Source organism: Tiliqua scincoides, chromosome 3, assembly GCF_035046505.1.
Source record: "Tiliqua scincoides isolate rTilSci1 chromosome 3, rTilSci1.hap2, whole genome shotgun sequence".
In the NCBI taxonomy this organism is placed as follows: Eukaryota; Metazoa; Chordata; class Lepidosauria; order Squamata; family Scincidae; genus Tiliqua; species Tiliqua scincoides.
In genome coordinates, this window is record NC_089823.1 from 190,254,659 (window position 1) to 190,280,834 (window position 26,176).

Sequence of the window (26,176 nt, forward strand, 5' to 3'; positions counted from 1 at the left end):
CCCTGAGTTAGAGAGTCATAAAATAAGAAGGATTTATACACAACACTGTTAATGGAAGATGTGAATATGATGAGAAACCTATAAAAATATATGTGACAGACAAATAGACATAAGCAGGCCTCTGTGCCATTTGCTAGGTAGCTGCTATTTTACAAATCTCACTGTGTGAAGAACTGGTGGCCATGAGCCATGTAGTAAAATGACTGATTTTGATGATCCAGCAATACCTTGTAAAGCTAGGGTCATAGCACATGACAAATTCACACCTCACCACATGGCCAGACAACAGACAAGCACATCCACTACCGGTTCAATCTTCTGCATGCTTACTCAGTCATATTTAAGTCACATTCTCTTCAATGAGGCTTCCTCCCAAGTAAGCAAGCACAGAATTCTAGCCTAAAATGGCTTCGTGGCAAGTTTTAAAGGCATCATCAAGCTACATGAGGTCAACATCTGGAGAGAATCTACCAACTCTGGAATCTTATCACTGAATTTATCACAGGAATTTAAATATGTGATCCCTTGTGACTAGGTTATTTTAACCAGGGTCTCTGAGAGGAATTTTATCAGGGGGGTACAAAGTTTCTTTGGGCCCCTTTGCAAAGGGGGAGGAGTGGAACAGAGCGGGGGATGGTGCTGAAGGGTGAGCAGAATAGGGGTGAAACAGGGTGGGGGTAGGATAGAGACAGCTGGAAAAGTCTTTGGAGCCCAGGTCTACTAACCCATGTGGCATCAGTAGTGCTCTAGCATCCTCAGTCATGGTAGTGTCCCCAGCATCCCATGCGGGCAACAAGTCTGAGTAGACAGGAAAACGTAAGATCTCAGGAAATTTCTGGGTCCCCCCCTTTGGCTCCTGGGCACCTCTTTTGATCCTGGGCAAGGGGTACAAATTGCCCCCTTTACCCCCTCTCCTAGGCCCTGATTATGTACAAAGTAATAATACTACCAGTAGTCATAAATGGGATGGTTATATTAGTGAAAAGGCATTTTAGTTTCCTTGCTCTGCAGACAGGTTATTTATAGCTATGAATGTCTATGCATGGAAAGCAAGTGAATATATTAACATACTGCTGTGACCAAGACATGGAGATGCTGGGAAGGGAGCTCTGTCATCTGTATTCCCAGACATCAAAGTGGTTTTCCCTGCCTCTCCTGCTGTACTATGGTATACGGGGTTGCAGCTCAATGGTGGAACAAATGCTTCACATCCTGAAGGTCCCAGGTTCAATCCCACCACATCCTGGTATGGCTGGAAAAGACCCTTTTCTAAAAGCCCTGGAGAGCTGTTGCCACACATCTTTGTGAGCTAGATGGTCCCATGTTCCTTCTCAGTATACGGCAACTTCCTATGTGCCTACAGAGAAACATACCAGGAAAGCAGGAGACTTGTTAACCTTGGACAGACTCTGGATTGTATGTTCATATACACATATAATGAGCATCCAAATTCTGCACCCATTCAAGGATCAAACGCAATCTTAATTTCTTCTCTTTTTTTTTAAATTCCAAAGTCAAACCCTCACATGATCCATACAAATACTGTTCTACCAGAGAAGTCATCTGCAAAATAATTGGATGCCTTGTCCCAACATATACACCTCTGGGAAGACCTAATCTAATGCAGCAACAAGTAGAATTCCTACAGATCGCTGGCCAAAATACCAGAATGCCTGCTCAAGGAGATAACACAGTGCCACAAGGGGGGAAGAACTAAGTTTGACCCTCAGTGGAAAACACAGAAAGGATCATAAAGGAATGAAAGGCAAAGCATCAGAGTTGCTACACAGCATGTGATCTACTTGCATTGCAACTAAATGGGCAAAAAGAGACATGGATATTCCAAGCTGAAAGCAGGACCAGGGAAGCAAAAGGCCTTGTTCGAGATCATGAGTCATTGCCTGTATGATCAAGGTGAAAGTGACTGAGAGAGAAAGCCTCATACAAGAGGAAGTGGGAAAAGTGTCTGTCCCAGGTGTGAGAGAGGCAGTGAAGAAAAGATCCTGTATGAGTTCCCAGGATATGGACATAGAATCTCCTCAAACTATGAGAAAGCTGGTCCTCCTGAAAACAACCTGCCACATGAGGGGGTAGACAGATTGGGTGAACCTGTGCACCAGGTATTCCTGCCCAAACTGACCTGCCCAAGCTGATCTACTCTACCTGCTTCAGGTTTTTGAGACTAAAATTGTTCCTATGGCTTGATTGTAAGGATTATCGGTAATGTTCAGAGCCCCTCTGGCAAACCACCTCAGTCTCTACCATCTTTTCAAAGTGTTATCCCATCTCCTCATACTGGTAAGACAGATGGGCCCGTCTGATTCCATATATTGCTCAAGTTCAAGTCCTACAACTAGAGGACGTCCAATTCAGGACCAACAGTCTATCAACTCAGCCAAGAAAAGTTCCTACCCTACTCCCCCTAGCAAGAAAGAGAGGGACAGAGTTCAGGGAACAGAAAGGCATTTACATAGAGTCCAGCGCATCCAGCAATGAATATATACAGACTTTATTGATCCATGTTTGCTTCCTACTAACATAAACACACAGGGCATGCTCCCTAGTCACTCAATACTACTATGTCACAATTGTCTGTTGGCAGCAGTATGCTAGATGCTGCTTCTACCATAACAAACCATACACAGAGGGCACTCTATGCCCATCACCACCGCCACACACTCTTGTTCATACATGCCATGCCAGTTATCAGTTTTCCTAGCAGATACCACAGAGACATTTTCACATATGACATGAACATGTGCATTAATAGCACCAATGTGGCTTTACCCACATTGCACTTGCACACGCACGGGTTCATTCCCACTTGCACACGCACAATACAGTTACAGATCAAGATGAGGCTCAAAGCACCATGGTTTTCTGCATCTTTATGAACCCATTGCCCTGGCAGAGGCTACTCTATCCACACTCTTGTGACTTGAACAACTTCCTTGCTTTGAACTGTTTCCACAAGTTTCATCCATCTAGCAGTGCTGTGCTTCACACTCACTTTGCACTAAGAAGAAAGACACCATTAATCTCTTCTTTTCTCTCAGACTAGACTTTACTCTCCCATGTATTTAGAGAGGCAGCATACTTCTGTCTACAGCGAGCCCAAATGGATTATGTTCCTTCCCACAAATCTCCTGGCTCCATAGCATCTGCATGAAGCCATATGGACTGTAGCAGAAGCTTAGCAAGTACTACCCAATGTTCTGGGTAGGCTGACCCTCAACTTAGCCACAAAGGTACAGAGCCACTTTCCACAACCCACACTTTCCCTGCACATTACCTTCCAAGGAGACCGGTTCAAAGAGCCCAAACTGCTCCAGCACCTTGACGAAGAGAACCAGAACCACCAACACGGCGATCATCTCCAGACCTTCCAGGTTCATGATGAAGGGGACTCATGGCATCAAGCCCTGCCACCCTGATTAGTTTTCCAGCTTCTCATTCACCCCAGATCAGCTAGGGTCACCCACATGCCATTGGGTGCCTGTGTTGCTAGAAACTGTGCTGCTGCCTTCAGAGCTGCTGCTGCAGATCACACTTCATTAGAATAAGTACTGTGGCACCCTTGGTCTTCCCACTAAGTAGTTAAAGGGCACAGTAATTGTGCCTCCTAAGGGACAAGAGGACCGGACAGGGTATTTATTAGTTCTGAGAGAGTGGAGTCTGTGCTGCATTTGCCTGGCTTGCAGAGATGAGAGTGAGAGAGAGAGAGAGTGTGGCAGCGCCAAGGGAGGAATGCAAGGGGGGGGGAGAAGAGATGTGTGCAGAAGGAGCCCTGCCCTCCCATCCCATCCCAATGACACCAACTCAATCGATTTGCTTAATGCAGTTGCTAAGGGGATGGGAGAGTTAAGAGGATCTTGGCTCATGCTCAGGGAGCTTCAAAGCAGATGTGGCAAAATGGAAAGATCCTTACGGGACACCTCAGAGTGTAAAGTTCCAGCACTGCTGTGGGTAGATACCTGTGTCTTTCTGTACTGACCACCTTACACATCTCTCAGGGCAGTCAGTGGAAACAACTGTGCTTATCTGTTTGGAGAAGACATATACTCATATATCCTACACATTGGCAAGCTTCAGCCAAATGTCAGCATCATCTGTCACATCCAGAATATAGAATCAATATGCAAGGCTAGTTCTCCCCTGTGCTGATCTTCCCACATTCATCTCTAGTTTCTTGAATGTGGTATGTACTCCTCCCTAGTCTTCCCACCAATGTTCAATTCTTTTTAACATTTCTCTTCTCCACAAGCGTCCTTCCTGCTTCTGCTTGATCTGGGGGTGGGGGGTTGGAAACAATGATACTGATTCATGTTGGATTTTGTTTATTTCTCACATTTCTTTCTCAAACAGCTCAAGGTGGTGTACAAGACTACTGCTCCCTCCCATTTTATCTTCACTACAATTGACTGGTTCACAGTCACTCAATGAGTTCTGTGACTGAGTGGGGATCTGATAACCTCCTGGTCCCAGTCCAATACCCTAACCACTACATGACACTGACTCTTGGATTGAGAAGAGAAAAATGGGAGGATTGCTTGGATCTTCAAGACCAAAGGGGAAATGATAAATCAACCCATTGGACAGAGAAGAAATCTCCACATTCTGATTTCAAAAGAAACTGCTACCTGAGGCAGGAACCCAGACTTGAGGATTTCTTCCCTGAGAAAACTGATGGGAAGGGGGCTGACTGCTAGAAGAGGAAGCAGGCTGCTCTAAGCCAACAGCAAGCAGATACATATATTGATGTTGCTTCAGCTGCCACCCCTGAAACGGATACCTCATTAAAAACAAACAGTGCACACCAGTATTCCGAAAGCTGCAGTTTGTTCAGTAGGGGAAAGGTACTTTGACAAAGGGTATAGTAGCATCAGTCAGTGTACATGGAACCACTGCACAGGGGTGTCACTACAGGCAGTGAAGCCTGGGGAGGTGATGCTGTGACTTCACTTCCGGAATCTCCTGGAAGATAAGCCAACGGTTGCTGCACAGCTTTGCCAATCTGGCTGCAGCCCAATTTCTTCTTCTTTGGAAGCTCAAGGGCAGCACCAAGATCACAAAGCTGCTGAAACAGGAGGAGGAAGAGGAGTCCTCTACATACCTGTGACTACACTGGTACTGCTTCTCCCACCACAGCCATCGTGGGTGGGCCTCATGTGGCACCTCCATCCAGCCTGGCTTCCAGGATGGTCCTCTGCCCTCCCGCTTGTTATGCCATTGCCACTGTATGTCTGACAGGTCCCCTAACTGTTCACCTTCTAGTTACTTCTGTTTACTTTTTAAACTGCATGATACCGAACCCAGTCTTAGCAAAAATGTTTATTAATAGCAGAGATATTGGCAAATATAGACGTTTTCACGGTTCTCCAATTGCTTGCCTCAGCTGGCATTTAAGCCCACCCATAAGGAGGGAGAAGAGTGGAAGGAGGTAGGAATCCTGTGAACAATTTACAATCCTTGGGCGTTTCCCACTCAATGCCCTGAACTCTCTCAGGTATGGCCCTCAGCTTCCTTTGCTGATCTCATCTCACCTGCATGGTCCTTCTTAGGCCTCGTCACATACCCACAGGTATCTGGGTCCTAACTGTGCGCTATGAGAAGTTGCTTTACCATTTCTTGGCACTTTGGGCAAACCCTTCATTCGTACTGGACCTCCCTGCACCAGATTAAAAAAAAAAAGCCAGGGCCTAGTGCCAGCTTTCATGGGGAGAGGCCCTGTCTGGGCTCTGCACATTACTCAGACAAGCAGAACCCAGGGGAGGCTGCCAGCCTGGCATTGGCGCCTGCTGTTTAGATAGAGGAAACTCAAGACAAGAGCCCCAACTGTGGCCAGCAGGGAAAGGGCAAGGGTCACCCGGCCCACAGCTCCCTCATCATAACTTCATTAAATACTTAATTCTGTGCCTTGGCAAAGGCCCCACAACCTCTCAGAGTAAAATAAAGAGACACATAATGCCCAAATACAATGGAATGTGAGTCAAGATGGCAGGTATTCATATCACCTCCATTCCTCTAGTTACTTTCTGTCTCTTGAATTACTGATTGTGAGGAAAAACAGGAACCAGGCATGGCACTCTGGGGAATCTCTAGGGTCTTCTTCATTCACAACCTTATCTACCAAAAATAGACCAGAATTTATTATCTTCCCCCCGCCCCCCACTGATATATCTCTCAGCTAAGTCAGTACCAGCATTACAAAAGGGCGTGTCTTGTATTGTCTGTGTTCACACAAGGGAGAAATGCAACTCTTAAGTAGAAAGAGAACAGAGTGGGGGGAATCAAAGAGTTTGAGATTTAAAACTAAAAACTTGGAGGGATCCAAACATAACTATCGGGCTTGAGTTTTTCAGAAAGCTTACAGATCATATTTGCCTATATATTTATAAGTGCTAAATATGGCATAATGGAGTGATATGCTGTATGATAACATTGATCTATTTTGAGAGCTATTTAATGAATTTTCAGTAATACTTATAGTGATGTTTAAAATGAAATACAGTATTAAGAGGTGAGAGCTTGGGGCTGAAGGAGTGATACATTCCTTTTGGTTGGTAGCAAACATAACTCCTTCAGGATTGGTGGTCTTGGACTAGTGATGCGATTAATCCTTAGATGTAAGGGAGAGTGATCAGTCAGAAGTGGCAGTTAATGTCAGCTGGGAAGGGAGCCTGGGGTGAGGAAAGCCCTGGGAGGAACTGCAGAAGGCATGCTGCCTGAAGGACAGGTAATAAGTAGATACATTGATTTAAGTAGGTGTTTTTAGTGATACGTTATTGAATGATGTAGCCTGCCTGGAGCAAAATAGGTTGAGATCTAGACATCTTGCCATTGTTACTGCTAAAGCACTCACAGAGGAAGATTTTAATATTCACAAGATGTGGAAACATCTTGGTCTAACATTGGTTAGAAAACTGTCTCCCACATTGTTGATGTCTGCCCTGTATTCCCAAAAAACCACCTGGATTTGACCAGCCTGATGCACTACGGATAACATTAAACTGAATTCGCTTTGGACATGGCAGATGTGCAGATGCCCTCTATAAGTGGGGCATAGTATCTTCTCCAAATTGGGACTGTGGAGTTGAAAAACAAACTATCCAACATATAGTGACTGAGTGCCAAAATGGAGCTTATAATGGCAATTTCGCTGATTTTCTGGCTGTAACAAATGAAAATTATATTTGTAATTTAGATGTTTGTAAGATTTTTTTATTAATATTTTAGATTTTATATTTTGTATTTTTTATTGAATGAGGTGTGAATGTGCCATATGATTAAAAAAATATTTAAAATGTTCCACTTGGGCTGCAATCCTAACCACACTTTCGTGAGAGTAAACCCCATTGAACAAAACAGGACTTACTTCTGAGTAGACCTGATTAGGATTGTGCCCTAAGTTTATATTTTATTTTGCTTCTGTTCAAATAAAAGTATAGTGTTGCCTATATACTTGGGATATATGTGGGAGAAAGCAAGCAAGCCCAAGTGATAGTAGGAGTCTCTGACTGGAGAGACCCCACACTAAACAAAGGCTAAAAGCTAGGGAAGACCCTGGACCAAGAAGGAACTTTCGCTCTGCAACCTAAGGGCCACACTAGAAGGGCGGTTCTTTCATTTAACCTGAGCAACTCCTCTCAAGAGAATTTTGGTGTTTCACTGTGGAGTGTTGATTAGTTGATTTAATTAGGGTTTTGTGTTTTTGCTCTGACAGGTCAAGATCTATCAAAACCAATGTTTATCAACCAGTGGTATGGGTACCACCTCTGGACACCTGCTGCCCAGCAGCAAGACCAGGAACATGACACAACAAACAGTGGAAGGAGACTTGGTTCAGTGGGCAGAGCTCCAAAGTATGCTTTTCCATGCTCCAAAAAGCTCTCCCATCCAACCTGAGCCTCTTACTGATGTTTGTCACATTGCATCTGGCCTCCCAACCCAGAAGTAACTGGCGATGATGTCATCACCAGTTACTTCTGGTGGTACTTCAGCTCTGCTGGATCCGTAGCCCCATGTTGGGTCTCCTGGCCCGACACAGGGCTGCTTTGCTGTGCACCAGCCAAATAGCACAACTGTGCTGGATACTCTAATATCTGAAGGAAAATTGTTCTGCCTTTTAAAATACAATGCCTAGGCATGATAAGAGAAGAAAACTAGCCCCTGTACATTTGTGTTTGCAAGTGTGCTTTATATGGATTGTGAAAAAGAGAGGAACACTCCTTTGTAGAGGGGCCATAGCTCAGTGGTAGAGCACCTACCACCGTGTAATGTCCAAGATTCATTCTCTCGTATCTCCAGGTAGGACTAAGAAAAGATGGCTGACTCAAACACTGGAGAGCTGCTGCCAGTCAATGCTGAGGGAGATGTCTCATTATGAGTCATTATGCAGGAGGTCTGGTCTGGAGAGTAGAGCCTCCCTTAGCCCGAAGATAACATCTGAAGTTTGAAAGTTCGAGGCTGCAGGCAGCTGTGTGAATGGAGAGACCTTGAAGCAGCTGACAAGTTGAGCTGAGTTATTCCACCTGCTCTTTGGTGTGAGCAAAGAAGCCTCTTGGCTTCCCTTCAAGTGAGAGATGAAGGAGCTACTTGTCAGCCAGTGTGGGAGGCAACTGGGGGCCAGAAGTGATACCAGACCATGAAAGATCCATCTGAAATGTGCGGTTCTTGAAAGATAGAATGTTTCTGTTATTGTAAAAATCCCCTCTGGGTTTAGAGATAGCCTGCCTATGTGAACCGCCTTGAATAAAGTCGATGACCAGAAAGGCAATATATAAATACCAGTATTATTATTATTTATTATTATTGTGAATATATGTGGATATTCAACCCTGTTGTTGCAAGTGTTGTTCTCACTCATATGTAAGGTCTCCATTCAGTTTTTCCTACTCTAGATACGTGTAGTGAAGCAGTCAGAAAATGGCAAAAGATGAACAGCTTGGTAAAACATGAATTGTCAGGTGTAAGCCTGAGGCACCTGTTCAACAAGCTGGTTTCATCGAGGACTCCCAGATATATTCCAGTCAGAATTGCCTCTGGCTTTCTGCACATCACAAAAGATACATATTCGTCTCAACCAATTTCCTATTAACACTTTTCAAGAATATAAGTAGGGTTAAGGAACACAAGAAGTAGCTTCAGCTGGTTGTGGACCATCATTACAGCTATGATGCCTGGACAGGCAATTATGAAAAAATCTACAACAGAGGAGGAAATGTTGGCAAACTGAGGGGAAAGGATGGGAACTGAGTATCCAGGCCTCCCTTAGGGAAATCAAAATGCATTTAACTGATATTTCCTCTCACTTTGAGCTATTAGCTAAGTCAATAGGAGATATTGGGGATTATGAGTCCTGGCAATGCCAACAATTCCACAGCCATTCCAGGAACAGCAGAGACAGATGCTTTAGCTTTAGCAGAAAGGAGGACTTGTGAACACAGATCTTGTAATTTCAGCCTTGATTCCATAGACCTCTACTGAGGCTTCTCAGTCTGGGCATCTCCCCATGCTGTCCTAGTTAGACGGACAGGATAAGATTTTGTATGACATGTTTTTATTTGTGTGCATATGGTGCTTGGTTTTAGAGGCAGGCTGCCTCTGATTGCCAGATGCAGGGGAGGGCACCGGGACACAGATTGTGTCTGTTGTTTTGTGTGCTCCCTGGGGCGTTTGGTGAACCACTGTGAGATACAGGAAGCTGGACTAGATGGGCCTTTGGCCTGATCCAGCAGGGCTCTCCTTATGTTCTTATGTGCATGCCAGCCAAGCATGACTCAGGCTAGTTATGCAGTGTTTTGAATTGGCTGATGGCACAAAAGCCTTTGGTCCCACAGGTCTTGGGGAAAAGACCAAACTTAGTTTCTCAAAGGACAAGTTCTCCGTTTCTTGGAGCTCCTCAGAGCCCTCACCCACTCCAGGTGGTTGGCTTTGGGGAAGCCTTGCCTTTCTTTCTCTTTGGGAAAATTATATGACTGGCCAAACCTTGCCAGATTAACAGATTTTCAAGTCACATTCTGGCAGCTTCTGCCCTCAACCTCAGCTTCCCTTACCAATTTCATGGTAAAACCTCATCAAGACTTGCCTGCTAATTGAGGCTGGGCCTCCACAGCATCAAGAAATCCATTGCTGAATCCTTGGCAGGGGCCAAAACAATAGAAGCACCCCCTCAGGCTAAGGATGGACCATCAAGGGCCATCAGAACACAAAAGAAAAGTCCTTGATGAGATCAACTCAGGATAGCCTCTATGCTGCCCTATGGAAACTTTGGGTATAAAAAGCAAGGTCCCAGACCCTCAAGTTGTTGTTGTCCATCTTTTTTGTGTTCTTTCTGCAGTTGCTGCTGTTTGTGAATAGCTCTGTGACCCACTAGGGCTGCATCAAGTGCCCTCTGCTACCCAAGAACCACAGTGCTAGCCATCACCCAGGACAGGAATCAGATTCCTCCCTTCTCTTTCCAATCATCCTCCCTTCTTCCCTGCCCTCTTCCCCTAGGTGCTACCTCAAGCTGCTGTTCCAGAGCCCACTAAGCTGCTGCCTTTTTTATAAACCAACACTCCAGCACCTAGGGAGCGACCTCTCAAGGAATCCCTTCACAGAAAAGCAATCCTGGTTCCTTTGCCTTCCTTCCCTCCCTGGAACACTGCCTATCCTCCCTGGGTTTGCTTTTTAAGCCCATTTCTGCTTTTCTCCCCACCTTTGAACCAAGAGGCAGCTGTGTCTTGGCATCCTAGCCCCATAATCGGTGTAACACTACAAGCTCACCTCAGAAGATATGTAATCTTGGCCACTGGCAACACTTACCATTGGCCCACAAACTTCCCCCCAACTTCTCATGTCTCATGTGCAGTTAAACTGACAACATACTTAGGGCCCAATCCTAAAGTGTGTGCACTGGCTTACCACACTTACTGGCACGCACTATCGCAAACATGGTGTAAGGCACATTTGCAGGCCCTAGTGCTGGTGGACCACTGATGCTAGCCAGTGCTGGCCAGTGCTCAGCTAGTGCTGGTGGAGCACCGGAGTTCTGCCACTCGGCAGTCACGCGGACTGTTGGGCAGCGGAGAGGTAGGTGAGGGAATGGGGGAGATAGGGAGATGGGGTGAAGGCGTTTCAGGGTGGGGGGAGGTGGGGGGAGGGCGGGGAGAAGGTGGGGAGGAGGCATGGTGGGGGGAGAGAGTGGGGCTGGAGGGAGGCCAGCCTGGTGGAACTCCCTGAGGCTCCCAACATGGTCGGAAACTGTGCTTCCAGTTTGCCGGAAGCACAGTTTAAAGGGAAGCTTCAGGAGGCTGGAGTTGTATGAGGCTCTGTGCGCTCCAGGTAAGTGGAGGGGGGCAGATTTGTGCCCGGGGGAATAGCAGCATCCCGTGCGGAGGTGCCATGGGGGGGGTCTTTGCCCCAGGGCTGGGGAGGTTTGCCACTGTATCAAGCAAGCCTGGATGGGCAAAGGGGAGTTTGGCAGGAACTGAAGTGAGTCCTGGAAGAGGAGGAAGAGAATCTGGAATGTAGCATGTGGCAGTGAACTGCAGACACAAAGGATCTGTAGGATTGGTCTTCTCCTGGTTGGAGAAACTCCTTCCTCCATTTCTTGGCAGATACTCTGTCAATACGTCATTCTCAAATTCTAGCAAACATTCTAGCAATGTTATTTACCTTTATACGCCAACTGATGAAAATTGACTGCTGCATTCAGGAGGCAAGACTAAGCACCAACAAGCTTCTTTCTCATGCTCCATGCTGCAGCAGCTGTTTCTGTTATCAATATCCAGACTGGACTCTCTCCTTAGGGGAGTAGATAGATAGCAGGACAAGCAACAGGCATATACCAGAATGGCCTCTAGTGGCCATACAGCATAGCTGCATGCACTTGTAACATACTGAGGAGTAGCTTATGTGAATAAGAATGCGCAACTTTGAAAAGAGACTTACTGTTTTGGAAAGAAACCTGCTACTTAATTGGGAGAACTACAGTAAAATAATGTAAGTCTCTCACCGGATGACCTGCCAATATTCTTCCACCTTACCTACCATACAGAGGATAGAGCTAAAGTGCCACTCTGAGCATGCCAGAGGGTAAGTTAGGTACTTAAGGAAGAGTCACTGTGCTAAAACACGGCTGTGTTCTGCCCTCTGCTGGCCAAATTTTATTTGCACAACCAGAAAGTAGATAATACGCTGAAGTAATGGGATTCAGCATCTCTCTGAATAGTAGGACATCCTGCTAATCTTTGGCTATGCTCCAGATCTTGTAGCCAGGGCAGGACAGTGGGTGCACTGTCCCACCTAGGATTTTTGAGAAAATTAATTTTCCTCCTCCTCTTCCTGCTTCCATTTTATAAAGGGCGCAAAAGAGAAAGCATGTAGAGGAGCAGCAAGTGGTGCAGTGCAGGGCTGGGACACACAGGACAAGGTGGTAGCTGGGCACATCACCAAACTGCCATGTCTCACCAGTTTGCCACCTGTGAGAACAATACTGGTGGGCCTAGAAAAAGAAAGAGAAGTTGTTCTCTGGAACATGTTCCCCCAACAGCTTCCCTGACACTTCTGTTGTTGGGCAGGCTGATGCATTATAGCATGTGAGGCCTACAGCCTCTTTCGTGTGGTAGCACAGACAAGACTCCTCAAACTGCCAATGTGGTTGTTGTCCAGAAGTCCACGCCAAATAGTCCCCCTCCCATCTCTTGCGGGGCCCGGGCCCAGACTACTTAGGAATAGTTAAATTGGGAGGGATGAAGACACTGACAATACTGAATGAGGAAAAGAGGTGAGCTGATCAAGGGAGCTCAGCAAGCTGGTGACCCTTTCCAAGCAGAGACAGGACTGGCCTGGGAAATAGGGCATCCTCTGTGAAAGGAAGAGACCTTGTGATCAGCTGGCCCTGCTTCCTGGTGGTGGAAGGGGAATTCCAAACCCTTTGGGAATGCCCCCCCTTTTTTCTAAGAACAGAAATTCTCAGGTAAGAAATTCCATTTTTTCTTTGTGAGATCAATTAAGCCACCTCCATTTAAATGATGTTTTGAACCATCATCACCACCACTTCTCAGGATCTGAATCCTGAAATCCTGTGTTGTACATGAAACCAAATACTGTTCGTCTGTCTCTCTCTCTTTCTCTCTCTCTCTCTCACACACAGACAAACAAACACCCCAAACCAAACATTTACTATTGATTAGTTACAGTATATTAGAATATTTATTACCCTTTGTTTAATAAAAATCAGTAAAGGTGACTGAACTGAATGAAAAAATTTTAACCATCCTAATAATGGTCATTGCACAAATGTCATGGTGCAAGTAATCTGTCCCATGATCATGATGATGTGCCTTACATTATATGAATATCCAGCAGAAGGTGAAATGTAAATGAGGTAGCAACATTTCTAGAAGAGCTAAAGATAATAATTCTAAGGGTGAAACCACCTCAAGTGGAATCAACAGTAATGTTTCTCTGAAGTGATTTCACTCACAGAGGTTGACGAAGAGCCCAATCCTTTGCATGTCTACTCAGAAGCAAGTCCTATTATAATATCAGTGGGGTTTAATCCCAGGAAAGTGTGGATAGGATTGTAGCCTAAGATCTCATATTCCACAAAGCTGGAATAATGATTTTTTAAATATACAAGTGGGAGCATTTGTTTAAACAAACAAAAAAGTTTAAATATGCACTCTGCAAAATGTTTACCAATGTTTTTAAAAGATGTTATTAATTTGTCATTAAATATGAACTGGAAAGTGCCAAACTGATATTCTTTCTAACAGTACGTTGCCTTTGCAGAAGCATGCAAAATGACTAAATAGGGCATTATCATTGTTCCCCAATCTAATTCACAGTCAATATGGTTTCCTGCTTGATCTAGATGTAACATCTTGCCATTCAGGTGAGCAAACAAACTCTGGGAAACCAGAGGAGACAAACTATGCAGCACTGGTGGGCAATGAAACCACCAGCATGGCAAAGCCCAGAGAGGAAGTGTCAAAGTCAGTGGGGAACATTCCCTCTCTCCTTTCCAAATGAAGGCAATAGGAGGTGATCAGTTGCTTTGAAAGATATAGCTATGTAGCCATGTCTGCTTGACTGTTTGGTGCTATTACATAAACATGCTCACCACGTGATCCCTATTAGCTGGGATCATATGGGGAAAATGAAAAACCCCTCAGGGTTGCAAACAGGAAAGAAAAAAATACAAAAGATCATGAAAGAAGTGGAAGGCAGGGAGGTTTGCCTATATCTTGAAAACTAGCTTTTCATTTCAAAATGGAACCTCACAACAATTCAGTGTAGCACCAAATAGCTTTCACATAGGCACCCCATGCAAGATTGTTGCCATCACCTCCTCACATATTTAATCCCAATTAGTTAAAAATTTTATAGTTACAAAGGCTTCATACTGATGTGAAGCTTAAGCATTTTTTCTTAATACAAGGATCCTGCTAATCTATCCACCTACCCTTCTGAAGACTATTATTTAAGTCATGTAGACGAAGCGGTTATGTGGGTTACATTTTCTGCTCCTATTTTCAGGTATAGTTAGAAATCTCATGAGCCAGGTGCTTTTGAAAGCCAATCAAAGCATTCTAGTATCATTGTTCTAATTTGCAAAGACCTTACATGTCATCACAGTGCAAGGAAGGCGGTTAATTGATCAGCATTTACCAGGAACGAGCTATACAGAGAGAGCCTAGCAACAGAGTGGAAAAGCTGTGGAACTTGCAAAATATAGAGAAAATATAAGATATCCAAGTCTGACAGCCTGAATGCTTTACTTCTGTAGTTTTTAAAAGTCTTTATTCCTTTGAACACACAAGGATAACTGCACTTGGGTCAAGGAAAAGGCCAGAGTTAATATCAGGGATGTGACAGAGCCATTTCTTCAAGAATAAGTGAAGTCCTGAGTTTCTGCCCTCTCTGGACTCAAACTGCGAACAAGTCATAATGGGTGGTTTTTGTGACTTGTCCGGAGCCCTTTTTACTCAAGTTAGTCTTGAGTATTGACTCAAATTAGAGTCTTTTCAAAAAACAAGCCAAGCCATAAGGCAGCCATGGCTCCACAGAAAACATGGAGGTACTGGGGGTGTGCTTTTATGTTGGGAGTTTTCATTTAACACTTCCCATCCCATATGCCACCTGTCAGCGACATGGTGAGATCCCCTCACTTCAACCACCCTTTTCATTTCATTGATGTAAAAGCTCTGCTGTTATTTGAGTATGTGCAGCAGTGAAGAAAGTGATCAGTTCCTTATGAAACCCTGATGCTGACTCCCCCCATTCACATCACCACTACTGATTCTGCCCTCAGAGGGAGCACTGAGCATGAATGGACATACAGGGAGGCATCTGAGCTTGGCAAGGCAGAAGGGGTGCAAGGCAGTGCAAGCAAGGGAACAAAAATGGTAGGAGGGAGGAAGGGAGGAAGAGTCACCCGCAGCAGCCAGGAGGCAGATGTTAAAATCCAATCCTTTGCAGCTCTACTCAGAAGTCTGAGTGGTCAATGGGCCTTCCTCCCAGGTAACTGTGGAGCATACTAGTGAGTGGACTGGATATTAATTCATTGCAGCCTAATCTACAGTGCACGGGGCACAGGCAGGAGTGAAGAACTGGCATGGGATGGAGATACACAGGCAGTCTGGGGGCAAGCAAGCAGGGCTAACCTGCCCTGTTCCTTCTGAGATGAAAAAGGCAGCCCACTCCCCCCATGTCCTGACTGCTCCAGTTGCTGATTTATTCTGGTTCCTCTCCCAGACTCCTGTAGCCTCCTTCCTCCCCTCCACCCCCCTGCCCCTACCTCCTGGAGCCAACCCCCTCTCCTCTCTCCAAATCTGTTGCTTGCGTCACTTTGAATGCCTCTTCCAGATCACCCACAAGGTCTTCCTGGTCACCGCAGAAGCGGCCAAAAAAAAAAGTAAGCAAGTACGCAGAGACATACAGTGGAGTGGACTGGTAGGCAATGGACTCGAGGAAAGAGACTCAAGTTTACGAATCATAACTCATTTTTGGGTAAATACATCAGTTACGAGTCATTTCCAATTTCAAAAGACACGTGTAACTCGAATTCATACAAGTTGCGAAAACACGTGTTTTCGCGACTCGAGTCCAAGACATTTGAGTCTTAGCCCATCCCTGGTTAATATACTGAATATGAATGTTCCCTTCTCCTCCACAGTTACTTATTTGTTGCATACTGTGCTAACGTCTTTCTTGGAGGCTGCCCTTTAGTTGCAGGAATCTCACTTTCTCTCTTTCTTTTTTTGGCACTGTATACTTTGTACCTGAGAAGAGCAATACTTCCCACAGATATTGCTGTTAAGATTGCCATGTAGAATGTGGCTGCATAAGTATCACAGACCTATATTTGTTACTGATTTTGATATCATTACTAAGGAGCAATGTGTGGCTTTTTCTAATAAAAGATGTAGCTATAGTTACCTTGCTGTAAATGTGTACATTTTTAGGAGCTGTTTGATGGTGCCCCATAATGCAGAATCAGAATGGGAGGGTACACTCTGTCCAAGCTCTTTATCCCACCACCCACCGTTTCATTATCCATTAATTTAAAAACAAGTTTACGACCATAAGAGGGGCTGTATATTCTCTTGCTCCACATGCTGCCAGGAGAGCCTCCTCTCAAAACCTGAATCAGATGGAATCTTACTAGAAGAGGTGGAGAAACCCATTGCAGATCTCAGTCCATGTGAGGGCAAGAAGAAGTTAACCCCCCCTTGTGGAGACTCTGGAAGAGCAGCCAAAGAGCCTGCCTTGAGCTTAAAATTCCACCACATCCATGAATCTCATAAGCCCCTAGAGTCCAAGAATAATTGTGGCAGCAAGGCCACCATAAGCCACCATGAGAAGATAAGAATGTTCTCTGCAGCAGAGAGCCTTCTGTCCCCAAGCTGCACTCCTGAAGAAGATATCCAGATGAGTGCTTCCAGGATGAGAGACTCAGTTACTCCTATAATATCCGGCTCCTTGTTCCTCACAATAGCTGTCTTGTGAACATCTCCCTGTAGGTTCAGCACTCATATCCTAGAGCCAGGCTCCAATTTTAGTCATCCTTTCCTTGCTGGACAGCTCCCTAGCTTTCTTCTAAGCCAGGGGTGTCCAATGTTTTTGGCAGGAGGGCCACATCATCTCTCTGACACTGTTGGGGGCCAGGGAAAAAAAGAATTAATTTAAATTAAAATTTGAATAAATTTACATAACTTTACATAAATGAATATATTAATAATGAACTTATATGAATGAATGAATGAATGAATGAAGGTCTTGAAAAAGCTCAAGGCCTATAAAGGCTTTGCACAAGGCAAGACTGGCCTTTCCTTTGCTGCCACTACTGCATCACAGACCTGAAACAGCAAGCAGTGGAGGAAGCCCTAATCCCACAGCTCATGCGAGAGGTCAAACAGTCGTCCTCACGCTGAGAGCAGTTGCATTGGTCCAGTGAGGGCTCCAACAAATCTTCAGAGGGCCAGAGACTCATTGGAGACTGGGGGCTCCCTGAGGGCCGCATTTGGCCCCAGGGCCGGGGTTTGGGCACCCCTGTTCTAAGCCTATGTGCTCCTATGTTATGGTAACAGGACACATTTCTAGCACTTACTGCATTTCTATTGTATTACTACTTATGCTGCAATAAATTTGTTGGTCTTTAAGATGCCACAGAACTGGGTTATATTTGCTGCTACAGACTATTATGGCCATCCCTCTGGAAATTGGAATGCTAACAAAGATGCATTCATCCAAATGATCCCCAGAAGCAAAAACAAGCAGCAAGGCATCAAAATCCCCCATCCCCGCTCCTGTGCATTTTTCTTTGCAACACCTGGAAGCTGAGCATTTTTTCTGCCCTGTACTGAAGTTTACCCACTTTACCACAAAAAGGGAAAGAGAAGAACAGTAGCAAGAATACTTCTGGTCCACTACATGGGAAGAGATTGTGCATTATTGGCACTGGATCTAGACTTGCAAGTGTATCACATTAAGAATGAAATACATTTATGATCACGTGAAGGGTCTTCAATTTCTCATCCTTCTAATGGCAATTATATTGACTTACATCACAGAGATCCTGAGATAAGGAATAGTCAAGCATTTGGCATAATCAAAGTGCTACAGAAATTATTTATAACAGATAAGTGACATCACTCTGAATAATTTATACTAAATAGCAAATTCACAAATAAGTTACCAACAAATGCCTTGGTCAATTTAAAACGCAAAGCCCTTCAGATGGTGGGGCAGGGAGGGAATATAAGAATGCAAAATGTTCTCTTTTTGTTTTGCTCTGGGTTTTCAGTATCAGCACTTTGATCTTTCTCCTCTGGCTGTGCCCTCCTAATGTGTGCCCTCCCACAGTCTCTTGCTTCCTCTTCTTACCTTCTCAGGCACAAAACTGAACTGTACCATAAACCATGCTGCAGCTGCTGGGAGGAATTCATCTGGTATTTCATTCACCACCTCTGTTGTCTAACTGAAACACAATGCAGAAATCCCATTTCCTGCTCCACATGAACATGGTAGTCAGTGGCCCCAACAGTACACTGGCAGAGCCTCAAAACATTCCAAAGAAATGACGCAGAAAGACATCCCAAACTAACAACGCCTGTCAGTGAGATGACAAGCTGCACCTGCTGAAATTCCCTCTTCTACATGTTAAAGGTCTAGGAGCCTTAAAGTTGAAAGGCTGGCCACTCCTGCCCTAGCGCAACATTGTTCTCGGGCATTGTAGCCTCCACAGTTTGTGGCGATAAAACACAATTTTTCCCCCTCACAAGGCCCCCAAATGACATTTGATTGTGGGGAAATGGGAGAGAAAAAATTGCAGCCAGGCACTGTCCTCTTCGTGGGGACCTGCAGGCAGGCATCTTCAGGCCCTGTGCAATGTTGCCATGAACTGAGGCCAGGCCTGATACTACAAAGTACCCACAAACACTGCATGCATGTAAGTCAGGGCACAATCCTAACCCACTTTCCAGCACTGACATAACGGCAATGCAGCTTTGAGGTAAGGGAACTAACATCCCCTTACTTTGAGGAGGCCTCTGTGAGTGCCACCCACCTTCAGGATGTAGCACATGTTCCATTGACACAGCTATGCCAGTGCTGGAAAGTGGGTTAGGATTTGGGCCTGAGTGTGTGAGTGGCCATAACATTGTCTGCCAAAGCATCCCTGAAAAAACTGAAGAAGCGACATCAGTGGCCCTCAGATAGTCCCTGGAGCTAACATTGAGTGAGACCTACAAGACTCTACTGCAGAAATTACAGCAAGACTGGAGATAGTAAAAATAGGGCTCCCTTTCTTCTTCCTTCCCACTTCTGAACCATGGGGAAACTGCTGAGGGATTGGAGCCTGAGGACAATCATTAGGGAAGCATTCCATTCAGTCTGTGAAATTAAATTTCAGTAATTTGAGCTGAATGCTGAAAGGATTCCCAAAAGCTATGCTCAGCAACCTCCAACCATTTGGATTAAAAATAATTAAGAGCATATAAAGTGTGCTTTTTCCTACTACAGGTTCAGCATCACTTATCTGAAGTGTTCGGGACCAGAAGTGTTTTGGATTTGCTCGTATTTAGGAATAATTGCATATACATTATGAGAGATTTTAGGAATAGGGCCCCAGTTAAACACAAAATTCAATTATGTTTCATATATCCCTTACACAAGAGCCTGAAGGTAATTTTATACAATATTTTTAATAATTTTGTGCGTAAAGGTTTGTGCATGAAAAACAGTTTGGGATTTTATTTCTTTAGTAAGAAAAAGTCATGTTGGCACTCAAAAAAGTTCCGTATTTCAGAATATGCTGCATTTCAGAATTCTGGATAAGGGGTACTCAACCTGTACTAACAACAACCAGCCCACTTACATCTGAAAGTAAATCTAAAGGCTTTCGGGTCAGAAGATGGGACTAGGTGTCCTGCATCCCAAACAGCAGGGTTCTAGCCCAGTGCTAGACCAACCTGTTCTGCATGCAGACAGTCCCAGACTCGATTTCTGGCATCTCTAGGCAGGGCAGGGTGAAACCCACCTGAATGGAGAACTACTGCCTGTCAGAGGAAGCCATGCTGAGCTAAATGGATCAGGAGTTTGATGAGGCAGCTTCCCGTGCTCCAAAGCCTCACTTTAGGAATTTAAGCACTGGGGAATGCCCACTGGCCCATGTGCTGATTTAGGGGCACAGATGGGAGCACTAGTGTGAAAATCTGCTGAATAAACCAAGGCCAGCAGGTTCAAAGGGAGGAGAAAGAGAAATGGATAGCTCACTGCCTACATGGAGGCATGGGAGGGGGCACCTCTGAGAGATTAGGGACCTCGGAAGGAAAAAATGAGCCAAGCAAAACACAGTAACAGGAGAAAAAAATGGATGGGTCAGAGTAGCGGGAAGGGTGTAAAGAACTGGAAAAGGTATCCAGGGTGTAAAAGAAGCTGGGGACTCATCCACCATAAATTTTTCATTCTGCCTGCTGCACACAAAGAAATCCCCATTTGCCTGATGCTTAGAGCTCTACCTGAATCAAGACTTAGTACCCCCCCTGCCACCAGCACTCCCAGCCCACAACTACCTTCAATGCCGCTGAGGATCTTGAAGCACTTGGTCGTGAACCAGTAGGAAATGACGAGGAGGATGACAATAAGTGAGGCATACAGGAGACTGTCACTGTGTGGGGATTCCCTCTCCATGTCTCCATGCCCGGCACACTCTCCCCCTTTGCCTCAGCTCCCCTAGTCCTCTTTTACGTGGGTGTCAGCCTCTTCAAGGCAAATTTTGAGCTCTCAGCCGTGCGCATAAACCAGACTCCCCAAACCAATTATATTAATTGTTCTTCAACACATGGCACTGGCCTAAAAATAACTGACTGGCCCGGGGGGAGCCCAGTGGGGTGAGCACAGGAGATGGAACACAGAGAAGGGGAAGAAAAGCTACCTGGTCAAGACTGGGTCTTGCTGCACTGAAACGTTCTAGGCAAACAGGCTACTACTCTCACAGCCCCAGTGAGGAAGTCTGTCCCACTACCAGAATTGCTACATGGCTGGTTTTTTTCCCTACCTGGTCATTGAGGAATTTATTTCTCTGGCTGAATTTTAATAATAGTGAAATAGAAGGTATTAAACTGCATTTAATTAAACTGCATGATAAGCAAATGCAAATGAGAAGCAGCTGTTTTCTATTCTAAGAAGTAGTAACTCTCGCCATGGCTTAAAGATTACTCTGAGGTAAGACGAGGGGGGTCAGGAGGTCACCTGTGGCACCCCCTCACTCTCAGGCTAGCATTAGGGGGGGTTGGTTTCATCCAGGTAAGTGTAACCCGAAGTAGCTCACATCACTTCCAAGAAGCAGAAGAACCACTTCCAATCCTGGTCATACATTATGTCACTGGAATGCGTGTTCAGGTGGCATAAGGCACTTTCCGGATGTCACAAAATGAGACACACCGGCACAAGTAGCCTGGCCGCCACCACAAGCAGCAAGTGGTCAACTCTGTGCACCAGTGGACAATGGACACCACTGACACTGTTAAGTTCACATAGGGGGTGGGAGGAAGGCAGAGCATGAACCAATATTCCCTTATCCCCAGGAGACCTTCATTAGCTGAAACTCCCTTGCAGGGTGCATCAGGTACCACGCTGACACAACTGCATTGCTGTGTGGGGGGTTGCATTGAATTGGGCCAGCCATTTTCAACCACTGTGCCTTGGCACAATGGTGTGCCACGAGTGGTCCACAGGAATTTGGGTGAAGGTCATTTATTAGTAGGGGCAATGGGGGATATGAGCCCCCACTGGCAACATGGTGTGCTTGGTCAATTGTCAAAAACCTGACGGTGTGCCTTGACCATTTTAGTGCCTTGTCAGGTTCCTTGAGATAAAAAAGGTAGAAAATCACTGGATTGGGGTGTTAGGCCCCAATCCTATCCATAACCCCGCTCCCCCATGCATATGCACCAAAAGGGCATGTGCTGTGTACTATGGTGAGGGGGAGAAATAAGCCTATAGGAGGCAAGTACAGTTTGTACTTACCTCCTGGTAGGCTGCCAAAGCACCCATGGTTCTCCTCAGACACACACCACTTATTTTGCTGGTATAGGTCCAAGGAGAGGAAGGGGCAGGGAGGTTTGAAAAGGTAGGGTCCAGCATTTGCCATTGCTTCTGGGTTCCCCCCCTCCTGCCTCCTCCCCATTCTTGGTTCCTCCCCCTTTGCCAACCAGAAAGGCTCTTAATCCTCTCACTCCCTCATCACCCACCCTCACCACTGACTCACCTCATGCTGCTGGACGGAGGCCTTGTTGCCAGCCCATGAATGTGCTGGTGGTCTCGTTGTACTTGCCAGTGGCATCAGCAAACATGACAACTTTGCACAATGCACACCAGGATCTAGGCATTTCTGCCTTCATCCTGATGCTTCTGCTGGCAAAATGCGCATTCTGCCACCAGAAGATAGGATTGGGCTGTTCCCTAGGGCTTGAGTTCACAGCATTTCCAGTGGAAAGGATTAGGTAAAGATGATGAGAACAATAGCAACTGTTACCCTGCACATGCCCTATATTGTCTGATCTTGGAAGCTAAGCAGAGTCAGACCTGGTTAGTACTTAGATGGGAGACCCCCTGGGGAATACCGTTTGCTGTAGGCTTATACCATAGTCTTTTGAGACTATGGTATAAGCCAGGGGTGCTCAATAGGTGGATCGCGATCTACCAGTAGATCGCGAGGCAAAATGAGTAGATCGCGGAGTGCCGACCCCCCCCTTCAGGTGCCTCTGGGAGGAAACGACTGGAGTAAGGCCCATTGTACTCAATGGGGTTTACTCCCAGGTAAGTGTGGCTAGGATTGCAGCCTCACAGCCTAATCCTAGGCATGTCTACTCAGGAGTAAGTCCTGTTATACTCAGTGGGGCTCAAGGTACACCAACATACATTGTACACATAAATGTTATATGTTATGATGGCGCGAACATTGTAAAAAAAACTCTGGTAGATCTCTGGGCTTTGCTGGGTTTCAAAGTAGCTCTCGAGCTCTCGAGCCTGGTATAAGCCATTATCTGCTTGAGACCCATTCCCAGTCAGAGCAGGACTAGATGGGCCAATGGTCTAACACAGCTTAAAGCAGCTTCGTACATTTAGATGCCTTAAGGCAGGGGTCTCCAAATTTTTTGGCACGAGGGCCACATCGTATATATAACATGGTGTCAAGGCCTGAACAATAAATAATAGGAACATGGAGAACCGATGTGCTGAGAATATGATTGAATATAATAAGTGGGTGGGGGTGGAAGGAGGAGGGGAGCAGAGGGTAAAATTGACTTGCACAGGAAGAGGGGAATGGATTTTGAAAAAGGACTGGGCAGCAGAGGGCAAAATTGATTTGCACAGGAAGTGGGGGAATAGATTTTGAAAAAAGTATCAGTATGAAGCAAATCACAAACTTATTTTTGTCTCAGTTTACACTCCATATAAGTTTAACGTAGGCATTAACTTTGTTTATATTTATATTCCAGGTCTCGCAACATTAGTATATACCTCACTCAGCCACTAAAGGTGCTGAATGTTGCAATGGAATGGAATAATTTCCATTCCATTGCATTACATTCAGCACCTCTAGTGGTTGAATGAGATATATACCCCTGCTGGGAAACCTGAAGTTCTTCTTTTGAGCTATTTTTAGCTCTGAAAAGCTGGGTACCTCGACAGCCAGACGAAATTCTCCGGAGAGCCAGATTTGGCCCCGGGCTGGGTTTTGGAAACCCCTGCCTTAAGGCAATGAAGTCACAAACTCTTGGGATGAATTAGACCTGTAGAAAGAATGCATCTGTCAGGGGACAAGCTTACCAGAAAGGAGAGGAAGTCAACCCCACCACTCCAGGACTGGAGAAACAGGAGCAGGTAAGTGGGGGGGGGAGGGACTATTAAGAAAGGAAAAGGAACAGGAAGGGCTAGCCATTAGCCCCGGAAATAGAAACACCTGAGCAAGGCTGATGAGAGCATAGTCTCCATCTCAAAGGCAACCAGGCTGCTGAGTTTTGGGAGGCTCATGAGGTGAGCCCAGTGATAGGAGTGGCAGTCCAGGAAGACCCCATGATGTATAAGCCCCTCCCCTAGGGTGGTTTCTGTGGACTTGAATGGCAGGGTTGGCCCAGAAGCGGGGCTGAGTGGGGGAGGGCGGTTTGACAGGTGGGGAACCCAGGAGGATCCATGTGGTCCTTGACCCGGGGGCCCCACTGGCAAGGCAGACAGGATCAGTTAAGCTTCTTCATCTTCAAGATAGTCCAAACCTTTGCAAACAAATTACAGCAATGATTAAAGGGGTGAATCTGGGTTGCATGAGGAAGTAGAACCGATGTATCAGGTGCCCTCCACACCAGTGATGTTTCTACCAACAAGGGAGACAGTGCCTCTGTGTAGTCACTAGTGTTTCAAATGATGGGAGCAAACTTTCAAATCACGCAGAACTCTTCATCAAGAGTAGATCTCCAGAACAAAAAAAGTGCCCAGCTGGTGTGAGACTGGAGACTAGTGTGAGCAGGAGGGGGGGAGCTCTTCACAATCCATACATGTTGCCGAGTTTTCAACTCAGTAGCAAACCACAATCTAAACCAGAGGTGTTGTGGAGAAACAACCCAGACACTTGATGCTTCTGTGGGACATTCCCTGTGAGTTAACAGTGTCACTGTTAAAGGAGAGAAACAGCTTCTTTGTTCATTAACTCATTATGCCTATCTGGCACGGGCAGAAGTTGTGCACTTATTATGCTCAGTTTCTTGGTGGCTACACCAAGAGGAAGTGGCTGTATCTGTCTTGAGGGAACTGTAAGTCTTACTCTAAACAGGGACCAGAGGTGATTCATGATGGCAATTAGTCAGGGCTAAATGCCATGAAATGCAACATGCACAAGCAATATCATCTCCCCCAGGCCTTTGCAGTAACTCTTCAGAGATCTGCGTGTGAAGTAGAGGACACTAAGGTTCTGCGCTTAGATGCACTATCCATTGACCGACCTCATCCATTCACCTAGTTTTACAGAAGCCTGTAAAACCTCTGACCATAGGAACCTCTTACTCATATGCTCCCACCCTTTCCTTGTAACTGCAAGTAGATGTTGCCATAACAGCACAGCTCTGCCTGCTGTCACCTTTAAACATAGTCACATGCCATGTACGAGGTGCTGCTGTCCCACTTTTCTCATTCCACCTTTAAAATAAAGTGATGAATGCACATGTGCATAGACTCACACACCACCAGCCAGTTCCCTGGCGAGACAGCACTGGCACTGAGCTAAAATTAACAAGGCACCCACCTGCCTGAGTATAAATAGCAGATGGAGCAGCACATTGTAGGACTCAAGCTCAGACAAGTCTTTTTTGCTACTGACAGTGCACATCCCAATGAGCTAAAGCAGGGGTCTCCAAACTTTTTGGCCAGAGGGCCGCATCAAATATCTGGCGTGGTGCAGAGGGCTGGGGAAAAAAATACATTTAAATAAATTAGAGATGGAACTTAGGTGAGTGAATAAATGAATGAATGGGCTCATTCATTCAACCTCTCTGGCCCTCAGAACACCTTCCAGACACAATCAGAGCACAGTTCTGGTCATGTTCAGTTGAGTGGGCCAAAGGCTTTCAGGGGACAAGAGGCTGGCAGTGGGCTGGAAAGAGGCTTTCTGTGGGCTGCATCTGGCCCCTGGGCTGGGGTTTGGAGACCCCTGAGCTAAAGGAGGAGTCATAGCTCAGTGATAGAGCACATCTTTTACATGCACAAAGTCCCTAGTTCAATCTGTGGCATCTCCAGGTAGGGCTGAAACCACTGAGATTCCCTATCTAGCACTGTAGAGAGACCAATGGTCTGATAAGGCAGCTTCATATGTTCGCAGCCTTGGAGCTTCTGGTTGCAGTGTGTCCCAAACACAACCCAGGGTCAGCACTGATGTCTCAAGTTGAGTGTTTCACAACAGCCGTATGCATTAAATTTCAAAGATCTCTCTAAAGGCAGTGAAGTGCTTTCTTCTTCTTTTGCAAGCCCAAGTGTGGTTGGAGGCATGTTATGAGCTCAGCCTAAAGTGTGTGACTAGCTCATTATGATTCCCTTCCAAGAAGCTACCTGAGGAAGTGATTCTCAACACATGGGGGCAGATGGCATTTTTGTATACAACACAATCACAAAGTGCTCTGCCATCATCCAGGAA

General features: G+C 45.6%; 1 protein-coding gene across 3 annotated transcripts in view; it reads right to left on the reverse strand.

Moving 5' to 3' along the window:
- The window catches only part of KCNIP2 (potassium voltage-gated channel interacting protein 2), a 117,129-nt gene that overhangs the window by 22,582 nt on the left and 68,371 nt on the right, over positions 1–26,176 (reverse strand). Inside the window, exon 1 of one of the 3 annotated variants that reach the window (XM_066619473.1) lies at positions 3,293–3,395. The exons of the other annotated variants lie outside the window; for them this stretch is intronic. Coding sequence (XP_066475570.1) covers positions 3,293–3,395 — 103 coding nt within the window. Of the gene's footprint in view, positions 1–3,292; positions 3,396–26,176 lie in introns of those variants that run through there. 3 annotated transcript variants of the gene reach the window in all.